General features: G+C 41.6%; 2 protein-coding genes and 1 long non-coding RNA gene across 6 annotated transcripts in view; 1 reads left to right on the top strand and 2 right to left on the bottom strand.

Moving 5' to 3' along the window:
* Positions 1–1,645: 1,645 nt before the first annotated feature.
* LOC143175243 (uncharacterized) lies at positions 1,646–5,857 on the bottom strand. The gene is made up of 2 exons (XR_012999990.1): positions 5,768–5,857; positions 1,646–3,108 (listed from the first exon to the last, which is right to left on the bottom strand). It is a non-coding gene; the product is annotated as an uncharacterized LOC143175243 (long non-coding RNA).
* Positions 2,707–7,913, top strand: LOC116431646 (retinol-binding protein pinta). 2 transcript variants are annotated; one of them, XM_031987406.2, is made up of 6 exons: positions 2,707–2,896; positions 3,784–3,943; positions 4,978–5,083; positions 5,852–6,016; positions 6,085–6,221; positions 7,568–7,913. In XM_031987406.2, the coding sequence occupies exons 1-5, from the start codon at positions 2,707–2,709 to the stop codon at positions 6,187–6,189; spliced, it is 726 nt and encodes a 241-aa protein (XP_031843266.1). In that variant the 3' UTR covers positions 6,190–6,221; positions 7,568–7,913. The 2 variants fall into 2 exon arrangements, with proteins under 2 accessions (XP_031843266.1, XP_031843265.1); XM_031987405.2 differs by having other exon boundaries at positions 5,852–6,221.
* Positions 7,914–8,060: 147 nt separating this feature from the next.
* The window catches only part of snu (ABC-type transporter snustorr), a 62,675-nt gene continuing 49,285 nt past the window's right edge, over positions 8,061–21,450 (bottom strand). For 2 of the 3 annotated variants that reach the window (XM_031987402.2, XM_031987404.2), the window contains 12 exons: positions 20,510–20,824; positions 19,945–20,052; positions 15,439–15,532; positions 14,446–14,613; positions 14,226–14,363; positions 13,887–14,038; positions 13,290–13,497; positions 13,030–13,207; positions 12,231–12,417; positions 11,463–11,728; positions 10,540–10,626; positions 8,061–9,705 (listed from right to left, as the gene is read on the bottom strand). In XM_031987402.2, coding sequence (XP_031843262.1) covers positions 9,491–9,705; positions 10,540–10,626; positions 11,463–11,728; positions 12,231–12,417; positions 13,030–13,207; positions 13,290–13,497; positions 13,887–14,038; positions 14,226–14,363; positions 14,446–14,613; positions 15,439–15,532; positions 19,945–20,052; positions 20,510–20,824 — 2,116 coding nt within the window. In that variant the 3' untranslated portion in view covers positions 8,061–9,490. The remainder of the gene's footprint in view (positions 9,706–10,539; positions 10,627–11,462; positions 11,729–12,230; positions 12,418–13,029; positions 13,208–13,289; positions 13,498–13,886; positions 14,039–14,225; positions 14,364–14,445; positions 14,614–15,438; positions 15,533–19,944; positions 20,053–20,509; positions 20,825–21,450) is intronic. The other variant, XM_031987403.2, reaches the window with a different exon arrangement.

Genomic DNA, 21,450 nt, shown 5'->3' with positions numbered 1-21,450 from the left:
TCCCTGGTACGTACGCGTGAAGCATCAGGGCTAAGGAGGTCTTTGAAGTGGCGCCATCTAGCGGTGAAAGCTACGAACTACTACGCGATGTTTCGGCGGGAAGAAAGGAAGAATAGTAGCAGCGTATTCATTAATTACTCGAATCCCACGAACAAATTCTGACCATTTGCAATTTAGGATTGTAGAATGGACTTTCCTCTACCTTCCTATATCTGCTTCGCGAGGAATCTGTGGCGCGTTAATTATTTATTAATTGTTATTCGACACGATGTCCTGAGATCACCTAGAATTTTTTGACAGGTGCGGAGTGTATTAACAGGTTTCTTAGTTAATAAGTACATTTGGTGAATGTTTGTAGTTGGAGAAATTAGAGGAGACATCTAGGAACAATCTGATATCGAAATGAGTGATATTTGAGTTGTTTTTAATGAGTTATTAGCGATTTTCCGATGGGTTCATTGCGTTCTATAAGAATCTAATGAGTAAGACAAGGTGCGATGCATTGGTGCGAGAAGGACAGAGATAGTCAGTTAGTTGCGACATCTATTGTGAAATCATTGAAACCTTTAGCCAAATAGTAACCAATCGTTTCCGCTAGGTGGCACTGCGAACCGATCTTCTCTATCCTTCTCGCACCTATATGTCCTTCCTTGTCTTACTCATGACGCTTTAGGGAACGCAATGATGCCCTCCAAAAATCGCAAATAACTCATTAACAACAATTCAATTGTGACTCAATCCGATACTAAATTGTTCCTAGGAGTCCCCTCTAATTTCTCAAACTACAAACATTCACCAAATATGCATATTAACTAAGTAATCTGTCAATACACTCCGCATCAGTCAAAAAATTCTTAGTCACCACAAGACATCGTGTCGAATAATAGTTAATAAATAATTAACGCGCAGCAGAATCCTCTCAAACTTGTTCTGGGAAGGTACAGAAAAGTCCATTCTACAATCTTAAATTGCAAATGTTAACGACTTATCCGTGGAATTCCAGTAATTAATGAATCCGCTGCTGCTTTTCCTCCTTTCTTCCCGCCTAAACATCGTGTAGTAGTTCGTAGCTTTCACCGCTAGATGGCGCCACTTCGAAGACCTCCTTAGCCCTGATGCTTCACGCGTACGTACCAGGGACTGATGAGATGCTTTTTCCAAGGAGGTGGCACCGGGCATACTATCTCTGTCCTTGTCGCACACTAGCTCTGTCCTTGTCTTACACATTGCGGGTATAGGGAAAAGCTTCGAAAACGCCCCGCCGCTAGATGGCGCTGCTATCGGTCGCGACCAAGATTCTCTATCCTTGTCGCACAGTCGTGCTGTCCTTGTCTTACTCAGTGCGGGGATAGGAAAGCCCCTGATTGCACTCTATATAAATGTCTCTTATATATACTGGCTGTTACGCTTGCATGACTGCTCCTGCGAGCTGCAACCGGCTTTACACAGTCATGATTTGGTCTTGTCAACGTCATTGTATCAGTACGAGAATAATATTTATTATTATCCCAATAGTTGAGACTTTATTGTAATGCTTAAGTAGTCCTTCCAATATCTATTTCATCTAATATGGTATTGTTTAATTAATTAATTTCTAATAAATAATTAGTATTATATAAATTGTGAGGGGAAGTGAATAAACAAATTTCAAGTGCAATTGATATTTATAATTCCATTCGTAATTACATGAGTGTATAACTACTTATTGCTCCAAATAATTTAAGTTTCTCATGCTGTTTGTACACGCGCATGTTTACATTCTATTTTCTTAAAAAGATAAACGGTCGTTTAAAAAATTCGCACGCTCATTACATTGTTACTCAGCCACCCTCAGCATTCAATTCGGATTCCCATAATGCAATTTGCTCGTTAAAAAATGAAATGCATCGATTGCATATGCTATCAGGCACTGGAGAAAGTCGTGCAGTTCTTTCGTTATCAATGAATTGATGTCAGATTTCAATTAGCTTTCAACTATATAGTTTAACAAATGAAATTTGTTCGCTACCAGCGTCACATATTTGTGACGGACGCAATCTTATATTACACATAAAGCAAATTCAATTAATCTCATATATATTATTTAAAGTTACAAGCTACGGCACTATATTCAGAAACTCAATAACTTATTCAAGCTTCATTTTTCCGACATTTTCTTTCGATTTATTAGATCGAATAAAATATTCTAATCAAGGAGGTTCTCATCGGAATAAACGCTGGAAGCGAACGTTAACCCTTTGCACTCGAGGGGCGCCTTAGAGCAGCAAACTTATAAAATTTTCAATTGAATATTAAACCTTGTGTAACGTATCAACGCATAAAACATCGAAGTAAAATAGTTCTGTCTCTTATTTTATATAAGACAATCAATCGTGTTAGTTGCGAAAAATATCGTTAACATTTAGTCAGAAAGTAATGCATATTTTTCACGAAAAATATCGTCGAGTGCAAAGGGTCAATCACCGTTCGTCGAACGCATCCAAAGGTCGCCGCGCGAAACTCACCGCGAATCGCCGACTAAATCTCGCTCGAGTTCCGTCAGATGTCTCCGGCATATTCGATATAAGCGCCGTAGATCCCTTAGATCCCCGTCGACGTTCGATCTCGGTGGATCGCGAGTGATCATAGATCTCGTTCCCTTTCTGCGTCCGCGTCGTGCGCCCGAACGATCGGGAAAGGTGAACGTTACACGGTGATCGTCGATGAATGACCAGTGACCGGAAGTCGAGAGATCATCGGACGATGGAGTCGTCGAAGGAATACGTCTGCCGGCTGTCGCCGGAAGAGATGGAGTACGTGGCGGTAAATTTGAACGAGACGGATGGTGACAGACCGATGAAAATCGCGGAGCTCAGACAGTGGATCGTGGAAAACGTCGATCTCCACGCGCCGTCTGGTATCTGTTCCTAAGATCGTTGATTAGCGAACTCGTTCTGTCGATTGGGCTTTTTAAATGAATTAATCGGAGCACTCTTTAGAGACGAATCGATATTTGTGCTGGTAGGAAGCTTGGTACAGAATGTTAGACACTGTCGTAGATGTAGTTGATAATTCATTGTAATTCATCGATTTTTATTGATTTTAACCCTTCGCACTCGAGAGGTGACACTGGAAAGTTATGAAGTGAATGTTTAGTATTTTAAACGAAACTTCCTATTGCAATATGAAATATTGAGATAAAATAGCTTTGTTGCTTAATTTATCTGTGAATTGTTGAATTAGTTTCAAACGATGTCGATTATATCTTGTCGGAAAATGTTGAATATTTCCAGGTAAAAACTTTCGAGTGCAAAGGGTTAACACTATTTTTACCGAAGGTGTCAGACGATTTTTGAAATTTTAAGTTATAATTGTTCTATCAGTTGAATAGTTTCTGGTTTAATTGAATTTTGGATGTTTCTTGTAGTTAATTTTATTATCGTTGTTGGGGAAGTCGAAAAGTCAATTCAGAATATATTATTAAGCTTGAAAAGTACTTTGAAGATCAAATTTCAGAAGGTGACCTTTGACGCCTTCGAATACTGAGAGTCGCCTCTCGAGTACAAAGGGTGAAAGAAATCGATTTATAACACGCAAACTGAATTGCAAATCAATTACAGTCTCGATAGATGCAATCTTGGTTGCATTATTTCAAAGAATCAATGTAACTTGTTATTTTAATAGCTAATCAGCAATCGTCATTCAAATTTTATTTTAATAGCTGAATCGACGTTCAACCTAGCTCGGACTAATGTAAACTTTTCCTCTGATCGTTGTGTTCTCGATCCACGGATTTCCTCGCAGACGATTTCTTCTTGCTGCGTTTCCTGCGTGCCAGCAAGTTCGACACAGAGAAAGCAAAGAATAAGCTGCGAAATTATTGTAAACAAAGGGACACGCTGCCGGAATGGTACGCCAACAGGAATCCGTTCCTGCCGGAGCTCCAGGAGCTCTTCGATCTTGGGTAATCTCTAGTTTCTTGTCAAATTTATATCTTTTAATAGATATAATAATATAGACACGTTTTAAAAAATAATAACTTCATTACAAAATAAACATTGCTTCATTGAATTTGTATTGCTAAGTTACGATACGAAGTTTATTTATTTGCGCACATTACTGTATGAATATTAACTTTTTATCAAATGTTTCTCCAATTTCTAGGTTAGAAACCATGGCTCTATTGTTTGAACAAGCTGACTACGTACATATACACACTCAAGTGTCAATTGTTTTGAATTACGAATCGTGTTGAATGTAAAACGTTGAAATCATCATTCTTATCGTTCTTTTCGTCACGTTTAGAGCTCTCTTGTTGGCACGAGATCGCGCTGTCGGTGATAGCCTATCAGCGTTTGATAAGCAATGACAGTTTACCGATACACAGATGTCTCTTCGTTGAAAGCGTCACTCGACTCCGTTCGCGGTTCAAGGGTCATTTAATTCTTCGAACAGTTCTAATCGCGAATCAATGATTCAATTTCATGCTCGCCAATTACATCAGCTAATGAATATTATCTCTTTCCACTCGAAAGTTTCTCACTGGGAATATTCCATTTCCGGTCAGGTACAGACGCCAATCCTTGAATCTAGCTAATGAGGAAACACACGTACACTAAGAAACGAAGCTGTTTTATTCCAATACTTCACATTACGATGCATTGTACACAGTTTAACACACTGCGTACTGGTAACGAGAAATCTCGTTTTTGTATAAAGATAGCTATGCAACTTCGCTAATTACCACAGCATTGAAGAAAATATAAAATTTCATTCGAATTGATTATCTATTTAAAATATATTGCACAACAATATATCTGAGTTTTTCTATGTATAGTGATATAAGTTGACCTCAGTGAAAATTTCCATCACAATTCAGTTTTCTGAAAATTAGCCGGTACGCAATGTGTTAATATCATGCATAACTTTAGAATTTTGCTCAAAGGGTTAACTCGAATCCCTTGCTATTAATTATCAGACGTCTCTTTATCTTTCCAGGGTACTTTTGCCTTTAAGAAAGCTAGATAACGACGGAAGGATGGTAGTAATAGTACGCGCGGCAGTCCACAACCCTTCTAGGCACAAAATGGCGGACATGCTGAAGGTACAATCCAAAAGTGGAATTTACTGATTCGAATTCAAACGAAACAACCAGTTCACCTCATTCTTCAGTATTCTAATAATACAATGAAACTAAAAACCACTGTTAACTATAACCATTGACATCAACTACAACTACTAACCATCAGTACCAAAAGTCGCTAATTACAGTGGACAATTTCAATATTTTACTAACCCTCGCTTATTGACCCTTTGCACTCGAAAATTTTTTGCTAGAAACATTCAACACTCTTTGATAAAATATAGACGATGCTCGTTGCGACTAATGTAAATAATTTAATCGATAAATTAAGGGACAAAAGTAGTTTACTTTGATATTTCACATAGTGGCGCGTTATACAAAGTTTAGTATTAACACTAGAACTATCAAAATTGTAACAATAGAATATTTTCGGTTTCTTCAGACACTCGTTATAGTACTCAAGTGAAACCATTTATTTTCAAAATCATTTCGAATATTCAGTGCTTTGAAAAATCAGTAATAGCGAAACAAGGAAACCGAAACCAGTCATGACTGTTACGTAGGTCTAGTGTTAAACATCAAACTTTATTTTACTGTATCAAACCAAGTGCAAAGTTAAATCATTAATACTTCATTCATACTATTCACAACAAACTGTTAAACCGTCACACTAGGAGATTTTAATATCGCCAATTAAAACGTCACCTAAGACGTGATTTCCGAGTGTTAAAGATTCACATCTGCAACTCGCGTCAACAATCTTGATAAAAGACTCACGTTTCGCGCCAGGCCGCGCTGATGACTCTGGATCTCGCGCTGAGGGACCACGAGTCCATGACTATCTACGGGATCACCGCCATCTTGGATATCGCCGGCATCACCTACGAGCACGTGCTGCAACTGCCGCCCAGCGTGATCAGGAACCTGGTGCACGCGTGGCAGGGCTGCTATCCGGTGAGAATCTACTCGCTGGACTTCATCAACGCGCCGCGGTTCATCAACGTTATACTGAACGTCTTCAGGAGCTTCATGAACGCGAAGCTGAAGCAAAGGGTGCACGTGCACGCCCGCGGGAAACTGAAGCTCCACGAGTCGCTGCCGGACGACGTTCTACCGGAAGAGTATAACGGCACTAATGGCACTCTGAAGGATTTGATTGGTAGGCCTCACGGATTTCTTCCGTTTCAAACGATAAACCGAATAGAATATAAAACTGGCGTGGACCGTTGTTCAGTCGCTAACACTAGAACTATCAGGTGAAAATGGACCATTTCTTTCTTTCCATGATTGTTGGGAAGACATTGGTGGTCTGAGAAATTACTATGTACATTGAATCGTATAATCCCGCGGTTTCCAACTTGGGAGGCCTAGTTCCTAGAGGAAGCGCCAAAATTTTTAACACTAGGTTTACGGAACGCGTTAATTTGACGCAGATTGAATTTTATAAACATTACTTGGTAATGTTTCAATGGTTTTCGTTGATTCAATTACACGAATATGAATCTTGATTGTCTATTTCTACATTTACAATTTACAAAATCTAAATGAACGAATATCACCCCATGAACAATAGAATAAACTGTAAAATAAATGCCCGTAAACCTAGTGTTAATAAAAAATTAATATCTACAAATAAATAAACTCTATACCGTAACGTAACAGTATAAATTCAGTGAAGTAATGCTTATTTTGTAATAAAGTTATTATTATAAACGTGTCTATATCATTATATTTATTAAGAGATAGGGAGGCGAGAGAAAGAAATTTTCATTAGGGAAGCGTAGTAACGTAAAGGTTGGAAACCGCTGGTATAAACCCAAACTACAATATAAGTAAATTAAAATCTTAATGAAAGTATCTCTACGAATCGTATAAGAAACTGTGGAATACACAGTTTCACTGGTGGTTCTAGCGTTAACTGTTAGAGTACCTGAGCTGTGGAGTTGATGCATTCGAGGGAATAGACGATTGTTTAGGCATCGTGAGACTTACTTTTCGATTCCGCAGAGTGAAAATGATTTGAACAGCTCTCGATCGTATCTTCATCTTGCAGACTGTAGTAAATGTAAGGTAATTGGCATAAAGGTTCCCTTTAATCGCTAACGACATAGTTGACGATAGAGAGATAACGAAGTCGTCGATTGGAGCTAACAGGCTGAAGGGCAGGAGGATTCTCGTGTAATTAATTCATCAGGGTTCCAATTGAGGCACGTCTTCGTTATTTTTCAATGACCGATAGCTGAACTATTGACCCGGGCAATACTGTTGGGAGATCACCGAGGAACTTGATTGGTCAGTTTTCCTCTCTTCTCAGCGAATTCTCTGATTCTTAATGTCTTCGATCGCTGATTTGCTGTTCGTCGATAAGGTTACACATGACTAAAGAACTCAGCTGAGAGTTGTCTTGCTCCTCTGCTGTTCTGTTAGACATCGAGTCATCTCCCAACAGAACACGCGTGGGCTGGTATCCTATTAATTAACATCGCGACCGTAATTGGCCCGCAGAGTATTGGAAACGTGCCGTGGAGGACAACAAAGAGTGGTTCGCCGAGGAGGAAAAGTACAGATTGACGTCGATTAAGTAACCAGATTGGCTCTAATTCAACGATAACGAGGGATCTCGCGTATGCAGCGGCTGGTCGACTGGTCGAACAGCTAATGGCGCGTTTAGATCAAACGAGCAACCGATCAACGAACGTGTCAGTTGATAAACGAATATAATTAACGCTGGAACTACCTAAAAATCGAGATGATTTTTCTCAATTTCTCTGTAGACACCCTAAGAGTGCAGCTATTGAAACATAAATCGATTTATAATTCAATTTGCACATCACTAAATTAATTTCTATACTTATAGAAATTTCTATACTTTTCTATAATTATAGTTATAGGAACGTCTGTTGCATTTTCCGTAATTGCAACAGAAAAGTTCAATAATGAATATTAATCGATTAGTCCCAGCGTTAAACTCGCGCAGGGAACGTTGCTCACGTCCACGTTTGTATTTTTGTAAAACCATTTTTCTCGCTTTATTGTGAGTTTTTTTTTCTTTTTATACACAGATAATTATCGTAAGGAAAAATAGAAATGTACACACCGCATCCGGTCTTCTTATTGCATCCGTTCATCCGCTCGGTGAACGCATCCTTTACAATAGTTAAAAAAAAGGAGAAGAGAGAGAGAGAAAGAAACAGATCGTCTCTCCTCGGACGTGACGGATGAATAAAAAACAATTCAACTAAAAAGACATTAATGGCGACGGGGGTGGAGCCGCAGCGGCTGCAGCGGCAGCGACGGCAGCGGCCCCCGTCGTTGCTTCTATAAAACGTAACCGCTATGATTCTTTTATATGCTACAATATGGTACATTCGTCCGTGTCCCCGGAATCGTTCGCGATGAGACAACGGAACTGAAGATTATCTCGCGCGAAGCGGATATACACAACACGCGCGCGTGGGCGCGTCGGTTTCGTTTAACACATTGACGCCGGTGCGTAAGGTGCCACCGATGGACACTTTGGTGTCGCATTAAATCAGTTTGGCGGACAAAAGGAATCGCCATGCTTGTAAATTTGACTTATCGATATAACATCTGCATATATTAATAAAATATAAAATATATAAAACATATAAAGGTGACTGACTGATCGATAATTCCAATGATATCGAACACTTCAAGAATTTCGCCAGATGGTAATCACAACGGCGTCGACGTGTTAAAGCGAAGGTGACGCGTCGCCGCGCGAAGTTCGAATACGTTTAAACGCTTAAGTCATGGGCAAGTAAGAACTGTCCTACACATCTAAATCGACTACCTCTCGTTCGCTTGTCCGCGATACCTGCTGCTCGCGATCCCATTCGGTTTGACGTGAGGACGAATGGTGGCTCTCTCGCGGAGGGAATAGCTCTCTCGCGGAGGGAATACCTCTCTCGCGGAGCCCATGGTGCTAAGATTATGATGTCGAGGCGACGGGTACGCCCGCTGGGAAACGGCCGTCCGTGGTACAAGCGTATCCCTGAGGATACCCGGTTATATTACAGACTTTGAACTACAAGACGGAAAAGAGAGAGAAAGGAAGGTGGAACGGGGAAGGTGCAAAAGGACCAAGGAGGAAGGGGGATCCGTGTGGAGGATCACGGGCACACTGCGCGATGAGAACATTCATTCAGTCAGGCATTCACGCTGGACGAAAGAGCACAAACGAGCGTCATCACATGTCTGGAGGTGCGCGCGCGAACGGCTGCGCCTAACGAGATCGTCCGCGAGGAAGCTGAGCGAGCGGCGGTCGCCGTTTCACCCTCGCCGTCAGCTTTCCAGCTCGATGATGCGCCCGACCGCGTTGAAGTTCAAGGTCGGAGGCCGAACCGCGTCCCTCTCGTTGTGTATTTTTATTGGCCTTCCCTCTTCCCTCTTTCCAGAGATCCCTCTCTAACCCCGCTTGAACTTCAGCACCATTATGCTTATCGTGAGGAACAACACGATCCAGATGATGGTCGCGATGAAGCCGTAGTACACGTCCGGCTCCGCGATGCTCCAGCCCCTCGTCAGCATCGAACGCAGCGACGTCGTCGCCATCGTTAACGGTAGTCCCTGCGATACGTACCGCAGGACCGTCGGCATCCCCTCTACTGGCCAGATTACGCCTGCAAATCGAGGAAGACTCGGTTACCGACCGTGCGACAATATGGCGGCTCGCCGGACCGACAAGATGGCGATGAACGCGAGGCTCTTGGAAGAGGATATCGCGATTGTGAATTTGTAAAACATATTGCAATAAAGTTACTTTTACCATTCAAAGGTCTTTTATTCGATACTCTTTCTACTTATCTTAAATATTTAATATCATTTCAATGAACCAGAATGGGCTGAGTCGGATTTAGCTAGGAAGAGGATCTCAATATGCGAATTTGTCAAATATACTGCAATCATTAGGAAGTTAGCGAAGTTTTCATCTTTAATCCGATCTTCTGTCTGCGGTTCTGAAATATTTCGTTCCGATTTCAATGAATCGAAATGGAAATCTTTCCGAACGCGTCGATCGAGCTGAAAATGACGAATCCTTCCAAGACTCTCGCGAAAACGATGATGCGCAGAAACATCGCGCGCGCGCGCGTCACCTGCGAAACAACACAGGAAACGTTTCTCGCTGCTGGATGAATGAGCAGCCGGTTACGTAAGTAAATGGTACACGACAGTATACTCTAGTGGAAAGCTGACAGCCGCTTCTGTCACGACTACCCGTTTCCTTCTGCCGCGTTCGAAGAAGAGACTCTTAGCTCGATTCCGGCTGGTTCGGAGCTACGCGTGCCCGGGCATCTTCGAGCGGAACATAATTGAGCATACGAGTGTGACTTTCACTTTCGCTCGGCAGTTTTGACATTTAATCGCGACGGCGCGGCTATTAAGCGACGCCGCTCGCGACATCCGCCGAGAGGGTTTCATTAAAACCGTTTCATTAGCCCGGTCTAAGTACTCACCGCTCAACAGCAGCGTGGGATAGAAGCTGCCCAGAGCCAGCTGGATCGCATTCCGTTCGAGCTCGCAGATCGCCGAGATCACGAACCCTGGAAAAAACAAACAAAAAATTAAAGAATAAATGTCGTTCGTCTAAGTTCCACCGAGCTCGACTCGCTAATTCTTTCAGAACAAAGTTGAAGCTCGTACAGGACGGGAAATAGTAAACACGACTAAAAAATCATTTTCTTGCTGAATTATATAAGAATCGAGCGACTGTCATTTGAGAATTGCGAATCGAGTTTTTGCCGGAGGTATCTGGCGATGGATTGTCGAGATAAATGAGATTCATTCGAGAGCAAAGAACGGAGTAAACTGGATTAGTGCTGCGTTTGTTTCAATTGAAGATTTTCATAGGTGAATTTGACCTTCTGCACTGGAACTGCCATGGTGAATAGGAAATTTGTTTATTTTATCAAAATTAACGACTAAATAACTAAAGTTTAATTGTACGTTCAAACAATTTGATCTCGAAATGTTCTTATTTGATACCAGCGTTTCCATAGCAATTATTTTCCAGGAATTTAGAAGCTCATCGGTGATCACCCATGGCACTTAATGTGTTAATGGAAACCAATGCTAACCACTTGCTTTACAATAACGAGTCAAACACGTGGTCCAGATTTCAAACAGAATTGAACTAGCATGCACGTTTGTTCGATCCTTTTGAATTCAAATTAAATATTATTCTTGTTATCAATTATTACACTTCGGAGCAAAGATTGATACAGAATATGTTCATAATTTTGTTGTTTTCCTTAATAAATCATTAATGACAAAGTAGCTGTATCGATCGAAATTAAAGTGAATGGACGCTTTGCTGTTATCAGCGTTTTAATATTGAAAAGGCAAGTGTGCGAGGCAAGAAGTGGCACTGTCAACTTACCGAAGCACATGCCGCAGAGGCCTTGGAGTATCGTCAGCACGATCACCCAGCCGATTTCACCCTTGCACTCGACGTTGAACACCAGGATCATGAAGATCAGGACCAAGGCTGTTTGGCCGCACATGACTACGAACTGGGTGATCACGTGAGAGAAGAGGACCTCGCCTGGAGTGACTCCGGCGACCCAACTTCTGTCGAGGAGGCCCTCCATCCTCTCGATGATGAGGACGGACGACGTGAGGGCCACCGCCAAGAAGAAGACAATGCTAAACAAAGAACAAACAATGGTTAACACGTTAAGCGCCGTGTCAGTCACTGATGACCGACGCTTCTGAATTATTTGAAAAGGATCGCGACACGCAAGATAACCGATGTCCAATGAAAATGTTTAATAACGCAACTAAGCTGATAATAGTGTGACGCAAAGATTGTAACGCTAAATAATTAATTCCTGCTTTTCTTTGCTAAAAAGAATGACTTTAAACCGGTCAAGATTTTCGCGGTGTTTAACGTGTTAATGCATGTAAACAACGAGTAAAGTGATCGTGAGTCACAGTGAAATCACATGGCAGTTAAACATTGACGATGAGTTAAGAGTTACTAATAACGAGACGAAGGAAGTTTAATCTTAACCAACGAGCAAGTGGATATTTTTAAATGAGCTTGATGGGGTTTGTGTCTTAATAAGATCTTGTATGTTTCAGTGATATTACTTTGTATTTTCTCATTGACTCTTTCACGGAGAACACGCGTGATGTGCAAACTCACGTCAAGATCACTCCAGGCGCCACGAAATCAGTGAAACTGGGCTCATTCGTGCCGTAAATTGGATCCATGAACTGGATAGGCACGTCTGCCAGCTTTGTGTTCTGATCGCAGGCCGACAGAAGGTCTTTGGCAAAGTCCCTGTACGAATATTGCAGGTTCCTGGCTAGCATCAAGCCTACTTGCTGATCTGCAAAGAGGAATGGCGACTGAATACTTTCTCCTGGAATATTTCTTTGAAAATAAAATCATTTGATTCTGTAGACTTTTTAGAGTTTATCGAAACAACGAAACCTTGAATTATTAGAAGGGAAAAGTGTGATTCTAGGGTCGTACAGATTTTAACTCTTTCAACAGCAAGTTTTAATACTTAAAATATAGTTCCAAGCAAGTTTTATCATTCAAATATCTAAAGATCATTGCACAGATTTTCATTTTTTAAATATTATATGACATACAACATGTAAATTAGTTTTATACGAAGAAGGTTTAATATTCCAAAGAGTTCTCGTTCACAAATGGTTAAGAAACGTGCCCAAAGATTAACCCTTTACACTCGAAAGTTTTTCACTGGAAATATTCAACCTTTTCCGACGAGATATAGACGACATTGTTTGAAACTAATTTAACGATAATTCACAGATAAATTAAGCGACAATGCTGTTTTATTGAAACATTTCACATAGCAATACAAGGTTTAATTTAAAATACTAAATATTCAACTTCATAAATTTGCTGTATCAAATCAAGTGGTGACTGAGAGTGATTCGAGTGCAAAGAGTAAATTGATGATTCGACTCACTAGACATGTCCAGCCAGACCCTGATCTCGCTCTGGTCCAGAGTCTCGTCGTCGGCGTCCCTTCCCAGGGCCATCCTGGCGACCAGAGCGTCCGTGAAGTTCTCGGTGAAGTACAACGTGCCCCAAGCGTCTCCGCGACGCACCGCGTCCATCGCCGACGACGGATCAGGATAATATTCCTGTGAAAGGCGATAATCTTCAACGATGCTCAATAATCTTCGATAGTCTTCGACATCGAACGAACCGTTTTAGTAAGCTTACCTTCACCATCGTATCGTTATCCAAGAAATTCAGGTACCGACAACTGAGGTGCGAGAAAGTGCAGTCCGCCGTCACCGGGCAGGACATGTTCTCGTAGTACATCTCGTGATTTACGATCGCTAGTTTCAAATCTGTTGGATCCCTGCCGATCGCCAGGCAGAAGAGGATCACCTGCATGACTGGCAGCGCGAAGATGAACAGCATCACCCTGCGACAGAATGTTTGGATTTTTCTTTGTGTTTCAAAATGATGTGGTATAAATGATTTGCTATAAATGATCTACTATATATAATCTAACGTAAATAATCTACTATATATAATCTAAGGTAAATGATCTATTACAAATGATCGATTATAACTGATGTACTATAAATAATCTACTATATATAATCTAAGGTAAATGATCTATTACAAATGATCGATTATAACTGATGTACTATAAATAATCTACTGTATATGACCTCATGTAAATGATCTACTACAAATGATCTACTATGAATGATCTAGTATAAACGATCTACTATGAGTTACGTCTGTTTCATTTTGTATATTCATATCCCCATTTTCAATCGAAGAGACAGTTGATAGTTGACTCACCCAACGTTCCTCCACATGCGCAAGAAGTTCTTCTGCAACAGCGCTCTCATCTTTCCTGTACTCGTGATCTTGTAGCAGTCTGTGAACGCTCCTCCGCAATCGTTGCAGTCCAACGTGGAGCTCTTGACACCTGACAGTGGCTTTCCGTTCAGCTGTGATACATCAAATGTAAACGTGACTCGGGGATCGACAATTTTTAGGAATCGTTTGTCAAGTCGGTAAGAAATTTAACGAAGTATTTGCTATAGAATACAATAGTAACATAATCGAAACTGAATAAAGTATTCTCTATTGACAAAACACCGGTGCATTGGTATTAGAAAAGAAAAGCGTTCTTACATCATAATGATTTCCGACGCCGTTCGTCGAATCGTGAATAAGGACCTCCTTGCTCTGATGGAAGTTTAGACCGACGACGCCAGATTCCTCCGTCACGTACACTGGTTCGTTCTTCTTTCCCCAGTTCAGGGAAGCCTGCTTTTGCGTTTCGTCAAATTGATAATTATCCAACTTTGTCACGTGCGCGCATCGAATGCAAGACTCGGCGATTCGTTCTTACCAGACTGATATTGTTCGAAATGTTCAATTCTGTCGGCGGCTGAGCGTATTGCCCTTGCTTCCTCGACAACTTCAGGAAAACATCCTCCAGGGATGAACAGTTGTACATTTGGAGCAGAGCTCTGGGGGATTCTTCAGCCAATAATCGTCCGCTCCTCATCAGCCCGATCTACCGACGAAGCAATTTGCATGTTTTACTAAAATTTCATTGAAATTTCACATTTCCCATGTTCGTTCGCCGTTCTTCCGAGAAAGGTTTCGATGAAAATAATAACTGACGATTAATTTACTCGTTTTTAAACAGACTTTTCAACGAACAAGACTAGCGTACTCGATCTTTTCGGAATAAATAAGCGGACAAGGAAGAAATTATTACTTCCGGTAAAAAGAGGCGAACAGATAATAGGCGACAATGAAACTGTCCAATCTAGCGATATCAGGGACATAAGAACGGTAATCCCGGTACGTCAGGAAAACAAACAGACCTGTAATCGACGCGGCAGGTAATGGACAAGCGTACCATCTAATTAGGGGACGGATTATGAACCCGAATCCACGAGTCATCGCGGCGTTGCTTCTCAATGCCGATTTTTCCAGGAAAAGAGAAGAATAAAGAACTCCATTTGATTTTCATTAATTTAACACACAGAACAATAACAGTTCCATAAAATTCTTTTTCACCTCATCGTTACTGTAAAACGAGATCATTGAAAATAAAGCAACGAAGTGGAAGAAACTTGAATCCACGACGATAGACATTCTTATCCCATTCCAGTGCAATGTTCTTTTCTGTTCTTTTCTTTTTCCGTTTCTTTTCCTTCTCCGCGCTGTACTCGATAATTTTCGTCGAGCACAAAATACAAAAATCCCGGTTACGCAATTATAATGTCCAATAATTCCCGGTGTGTCGCGCTCGCGTCCGGCATTCTCACGCGCGCCGCCAATATGGCGTCCCGAATATTCCTGCACACGCTATTACGCAAGTCCACCGTACCATGTGCGCCTGCCGGGCTTCCTCGATGTAGTGGGTAGTGATAATAACGGTTTTGTTGCCATCTTTGGTGATCTGTACCAGGTGATTCCAGATGCTGCAATTAAAAAGGGAAAACATTGCGTTACACTCGGTGTCTGGTACCTATCTCGGATTCACCGCGGAATCAGCGAAACCCGTGCTCAACCATTCAAAAATCGATGTTTCTTCTTTTCTTATTTCATTACCATTACCTCTACCAAAACTATCATTTTCCTCTATCGTGCAGAATAAAAGATACCCACGCGAAACGCCGGGGAACCTAAATTGCCAATAGATTACGGCAAAACCTTGAAGGAAACGTTACGATGCTCGAAGCATCGTTGCCAACTTTCCACGATAATTGACTCGAGCCGTTTCTCGAAACGATCTCGGACGTTAACGGCGCTAGGAAATACCGCGAGAGTGTTTGTTAACGCGTAACAATAACCGTGGAGCGGCTCGTTTCGGTCGATCCGGATCAACGGCGCCGCCGATCGAGAAAGTGAGCAATCGAGAGCGCGCGCGAACGAGCCGCGGGAGCAGTGAATTTTCCTCGGCTCCCGCTTCCTCACGCGAGGAACCTCAATTTCGCGAAACCCTCGTGGAAACGCGAGCGATCGTAAACGTCGCCGGCGATCGCGCGCTGACCCGAGGAAGCGCGGAACGACCGAACAATATCGCGCCGCGAACTTTCTCGCGGCTAATTAGCCCTCCTCTCGTCGCCGCTTGACTTTCTGGTAAAAATGACGGTACCCCGTGTGTTCCTCGACTAAACGAGCGTTCTTCCTTTCATTATCTCCCGAGAACAAACGCGAGGCAACCGTGACACGCGAGGAAAATCCGTTCGGCGCGGAATTTCCTCGGAGATTCACCCGATTTTACTCGACTTTTTTCGATTTCGACATTTCGTTCCTTCAATTAACTCCTTAGGCTTCCAGACAGAAACTTACATTTATCTTCACGATATGCGTTAAGTAACTTATCTTTTAATAAAAATATTATATTATAAAAGATAAATATTTTGTTATTTTTAACAGAATTATTGAAATATGTTTCAAGACAATGCCACCGGGAACTAAAGGGTTAAACGATTAGCGAACGGTGTAAGTTTATGGGTATTCGTTCAATACTCATGTTTCTGAGTAACGAACGTTTATCTTGTGACACCGTGACGGAATCGCGTTAAGGCCGCGTTAAATTCAACGCAAACGCTATTTGTCTCGTGCGTCTAATGCTCGGAGTAAGTGTAATCAATTAAATTTACAACGAACCGAGGAGGACAATTTTCCCTCGCCCATCGAATTATCCGCGTGTCGTTAATTATCATGGAAGGAACGGGGAGCCGATACGCTTGGGAACGATTAAACTTTGCAGTTTACGAGTCGCGGAAGGTTTTCATAATGCTGTAAATGCGTAATGATAGCCAGTCCCGACCGTTCGCGAGATTTTTCCGATCGGCGCCCGTTGAGCTCGTAACACGGCGGCCCGAAGTGTCGCTTGCGAAATTCAGCGTGTCACGTCACGGTCCAAGTAGGTTAAGACAACGTTCGTACGACATTTTACATGATCCGGCTTGGATAAGGAGAAGAAAGAGAAGAAAACAAAGAGAGAGAGAGAAGAAGAAAAGGAAAGAAAAGAGGAATGAGAAAGAGAACAAAAGGAAAAGCGAAGAATAGTAAGAAAGCAGAGAATTATCAACGATAATCTTCATTCAAAAGTAAGAAAACAAAAAGAATAGGGAAGGAAAACGAAGAAAAGAACAAAAGAAAGAGAAAGTGAAGAAAAGCGGAAAAAGGAAAACAAGGAAAAGAAGAAGAACTGAAGATTATCGTCGAGACATTTGAAAGCTGTCGCCGATCGACTCGCGTCTCCGCCTCGGAGCGAAGCGGAAATCGTCGAAAGCGATAACGAAAGGGATATTTGCCCGGTCGTCGTGAACGACCGACGCCGATAAGTGGAAATGTAAACGCGAACATTCTCGGCTGAAGTATATGCCACGCGAAACATGACGATCGTGATTTTCAGCATTCCTGGCCAGTGCAATTGGACGGGCACGCAACTTCGTGATACGGGTTTCGTTCGCGAATTAGCAACTGATCGACTTCCATCGAGTTTTCATCCCTCCGTGGGTTGTTTAGAAATTGCTGACAAGGCAGGATACTTAATACTTCACGGTTGAAAGGATTTACTAGTCTTAATTAAAAAATTTAATACGTCTCGCTGTGAGAAAGTGGACCGACGATTTTTTACATGAAACGTCGATGGTAGTTTCTAACGTAAAAATTCGAAGGAACAACGATTTTCATGTTCAATTCGAATCTTTAACGTTCCGTTAGATTGCGGAAGACTTAGTATCACGTGTGAACATTTATAATCTTGTATCGAAATAAATGGGTAGCAAGAATCATCGATTTCGCATTGAAATTAGGATAACGTTGGGAATCGAGCTCGACGAGTTTCTAATGTTTGCCCGACACTCGAACAGCGTTTCGTGCGTTCAGATTTACTAAGGCGTGAGTGGATACACAGGGAAAAGCTTTCTACAAAGTTCAGGCTGATTTATATCTACGTAGAAAGTGTAAAATCGTTTTCAGCAGTGGAACACGGGGACCCGCGGATCAGAAACGCGAATAATGGTAATTATTCGCTAGAAAGGTGGATCGAGATGAAGCTAATTAATGCTAACGACATTTCTTCGGAGTTCTGCTGTTTCATTCGAAACGAGCGCACGTTGAATTTCAAAGTTGCACGTCCAACTGGTTCAGTTTTACGAGTTTTCGATTAACGAGCGGACCGCGCGCACTTTCAAACGGTGCATTACGCAAGCAAAGGGAAACGTAACTCATGACAACACGGTTGCATACAAGAATAAGCGTTTCTCTACTCGCGTTCTCATCGGTCGAACTTTTTGTGTGTGACCCAACTAAAACAAACCACACAATTCATCTTGTTCAACGTGGCGTTCGATTGTAATTCATCCGCCACAATGAATTTCAAATAGGAAACGAGGAAATCTAACTATCTAAAGTGTTGCATTGAAGTTTCGTCCGAATTTTGATTTCAAATGAAGTGTCATTTAAATCTGATATAAAATGAAGCTCACATTCAGCGCCGCGAGAATTTTAACACATTGCGTACCAGTAACGAGAAATCTCGTTTTTATATAAAGACACTTAGCTATGCAACTTCGCTAATTACCACAGCATTGGAAAAATATAAAATTTAATTCGAATTGATTATCTATTTAAAATATATTACATAATATGATATCTGAGTTTTTCTATGTATAGTGATACAAGTTAACCTCAGTGAAGATTGCCATCACAATTCAGTTTTCTGAAAATTAGCCGGTACGCAATGCGTTAAGAAGTTACTCTTTCACAACAGAGACAAATGCTGTTAATTATTAATAAATTGGTATAGTAGTTCTCAAGTCACACTATTATCTAGTTACTTCTGTTACGAAATATTTCCATTTCACGTCGGCTTTCTTCTTGTCCCTGTTTCCAAGCAATTTGCCGACCATCGTGGCTGTCAACGTAACTTCCAATTGAACGGAAATCTCAATTTGGGAGCCACGAGGCAGCTAGAAACTTTGAGAAACCCGCGCTTTTATTTAATTATCTCTTTAAAAGAAACATCAACGAAGCCGATCGAAAGAAGGATATAAAATTTAAGTGTCAAGGAGGAAATTGATTGTTCCAAGCGGCGCAGCCACTAAGGAAGCACGTCGTCCCGCGTCTCCTGCCGATCGGGAGTTATTACAGCGATTTCATTTTCACGGTTCATCGGTAATAGGAGGTCGTTAGGGTTTAAAAACACCTTCGCTTCGAATTTTTCGACGGTCGGCTCGACGCGGCGCGCTTTCACTCAAAAGCGTGATCTCTGCCGCAGTCACGCGCGATTTACTCCCGCGTTTCAATGTTTCTAATACCCCTTGATCTCGATACTAATATCTACCATGGCCTTCGCGTGTCTACCATCGAGAATTTGATATTTTTTCCTTCGATACGATCAAGGACGTTTCGGAAACTGGTTCCACGGGGAACCAGCTGTGCAACCAATGCAACTCCCCCGAAATTCGATGTTTAACTCTTTGTGGACGAACGTAGGCATTTTGACGAGATGAAATGTTCGTATTTGGAATACTAAATCGCAAACGAACGATGTAATTACACGAACAACAAGAGATTAGTATATAGTTTCTATTTTTCCTATTCTTCAAGCATTCGATGTATAGTAGTTCATTAAGAGACCAGTGTAATTTAGTTCAACTTGAACTTACGCTTAGATGTGGAAGTTCGTCATTGTAATTTCAAAACGACGAGGTATGTTCGTATTAATACAATTGTAGAAATTATTGTATACATTGTCAATTTGTAGTGACAGGTTAATGTTTGTTAGTTTTATAGTACGCACATTTTTTTATAGTCTCGAAGCAAAATTCGACCTGTAGAGGGTTAACGTGTGAAATTTCTGGTGACTCACCTCTGCCGCAGCAACGGGTCCACGCCGACCGTGGGTTCGTCAAGGATTAACAGCTCTGGATCGTGCATCAAGGCGACGGCGAAGGACACTCGTCGTTGCTGGCCACCGCTGCAACCGAAAATAATTCGATAGTGGAAGATTCGAACAACACTTCGGTGTTTAACTTCGAAATCGAAGGTTCCAATTTTGTCCGAGGCATCTATGCAATAATTTGCTGCATTTCAAACTGTTCGTAACATGAAAAATTCACGAAGATAATGTCAAAAGATAAAATTGCGGTTTAATAATAAACGAAAACTCGAAGTTACCTATTAACGAAGATAATTTCAAAGGATAAAATTACAATCTGATAATAAACCACCGCAAAAGTGTTAAAAAATCGCAATGAGAACCGAGATGAAGTCCGAAGTAACGAAAACTCGAAGTTACCTATTAACGAGGATAATTTCAAAGGATAAAATTGCGGTCTAACAAGAAACCTTCAGAAAACATCGTTCAAAAGTCGCGTGTAAAACTGGAACGAAGCCCGAAGCAACGAAGATTCGAGGAATGGCGATTTACAGACCTGAGATTCTTCACCAATCGGTTCTGGGAAGGCAGGTCGAGGAACTGCAGCAGAAACCGCAGCCGGTCCACAATTTCGGCGGTGCACATGCCGAATATCCATCCGAAATACATCATCGTCTCTCGGATGGTGAACTCCCCGTACAACGCGATCTCCTGCGGCATGTAGCCAACCCTTTTCCCAGGAACGCCGGACCCTTTGGTGCCCGGTTTGCCGCCGAGCACCCAGATTTCGCCCGAGTTCAGTCGCCTCCGGCCGACGATGCACGAGAGTAGAGTGGTTTTGCCGCATCCGCTCGCGCCCAGCAGTCCATAACTAATGAAAAGAAGAAACGCCGTTCGTCACGGGAAGCTTGAGCAATCGGGAATCGGGATAATACGACGACAATTACGAATTTTACGAGGAAAAAAGGGAATGGAGGGAGATTATATGGGAGCCGACGAAATTGCATGTTTCGCGAGAGAAAGGTTTGCTCGTCATTTCTAGATATTTTCCGTTGGTTCGTTTTTAAAGTGAGGTATTATTCGATCTACGTGGAAACTATAATGCTAGTCTGTCCTACCAGACATCCTAATTCTTCACTCGAATGAGACGATCGTTGATCAAAGACTGTCCGCTGTCGCTCAGCCAATTATTCTTTATTATCCTCATTATCTCCATTACGTCCGTACTATTTCGAAATGTACGCGAGGACTCTAGGTGTACTCAAGGATTCGTAATCGTCCGTGCCAAATAACAATCAAACGCGCATCGCTCGTAGCGATTAAACTGGAATGACAGAAGAATGAAATGTTTCGAAATATGTAGATGAAAGGAACGAACAGATTTGAATTGTAATGATTTATCGAATGATCCGACGAGTGTTTAACACTTTGAGTGCTATCTTGTCGATTTAGCGAAACTGAGAAATTACAATTACAATTTAATTGTCTTGTATGAAT

The sequence above is a fragment of the Nomia melanderi genome, chromosome 13 (genome assembly GCF_051020985.1).
Source record: "Nomia melanderi isolate GNS246 chromosome 13, iyNomMela1, whole genome shotgun sequence".
Taxonomy (NCBI): Eukaryota; Metazoa; Arthropoda; class Insecta; order Hymenoptera; family Halictidae; genus Nomia; species Nomia melanderi.
Note: the sequence above shows the minus strand (reverse complement) of the source record. Positions and strands in the feature narration are given on the sequence as shown.

What these genes read in the sequence shown, in the direction of transcription:
- LOC116431646 (XM_031987405.2), top strand. Translation starts at nt 2,707, where the DNA reads ATGACCAGTGACCGGAAGTCGAGAGATCATCGGACGATGGAGTCGTCG. An exon ending in CGATCTCCACGCGCCGTCTG is followed by an intron (nt 2,897 to 3,783) that starts GTATCTGTTCCT and finishes ATTTCCTCGCAG; the next exon opens with ACGATTTCTTCTTGCTGCGT. An exon ending in CAGGAGCTCTTCGATCTTGG is followed by an intron (nt 3,944 to 4,977) that starts GTAATCTCTAGT and finishes TTATCTTTCCAG; the next exon opens with GGTACTTTTGCCTTTAAGAA.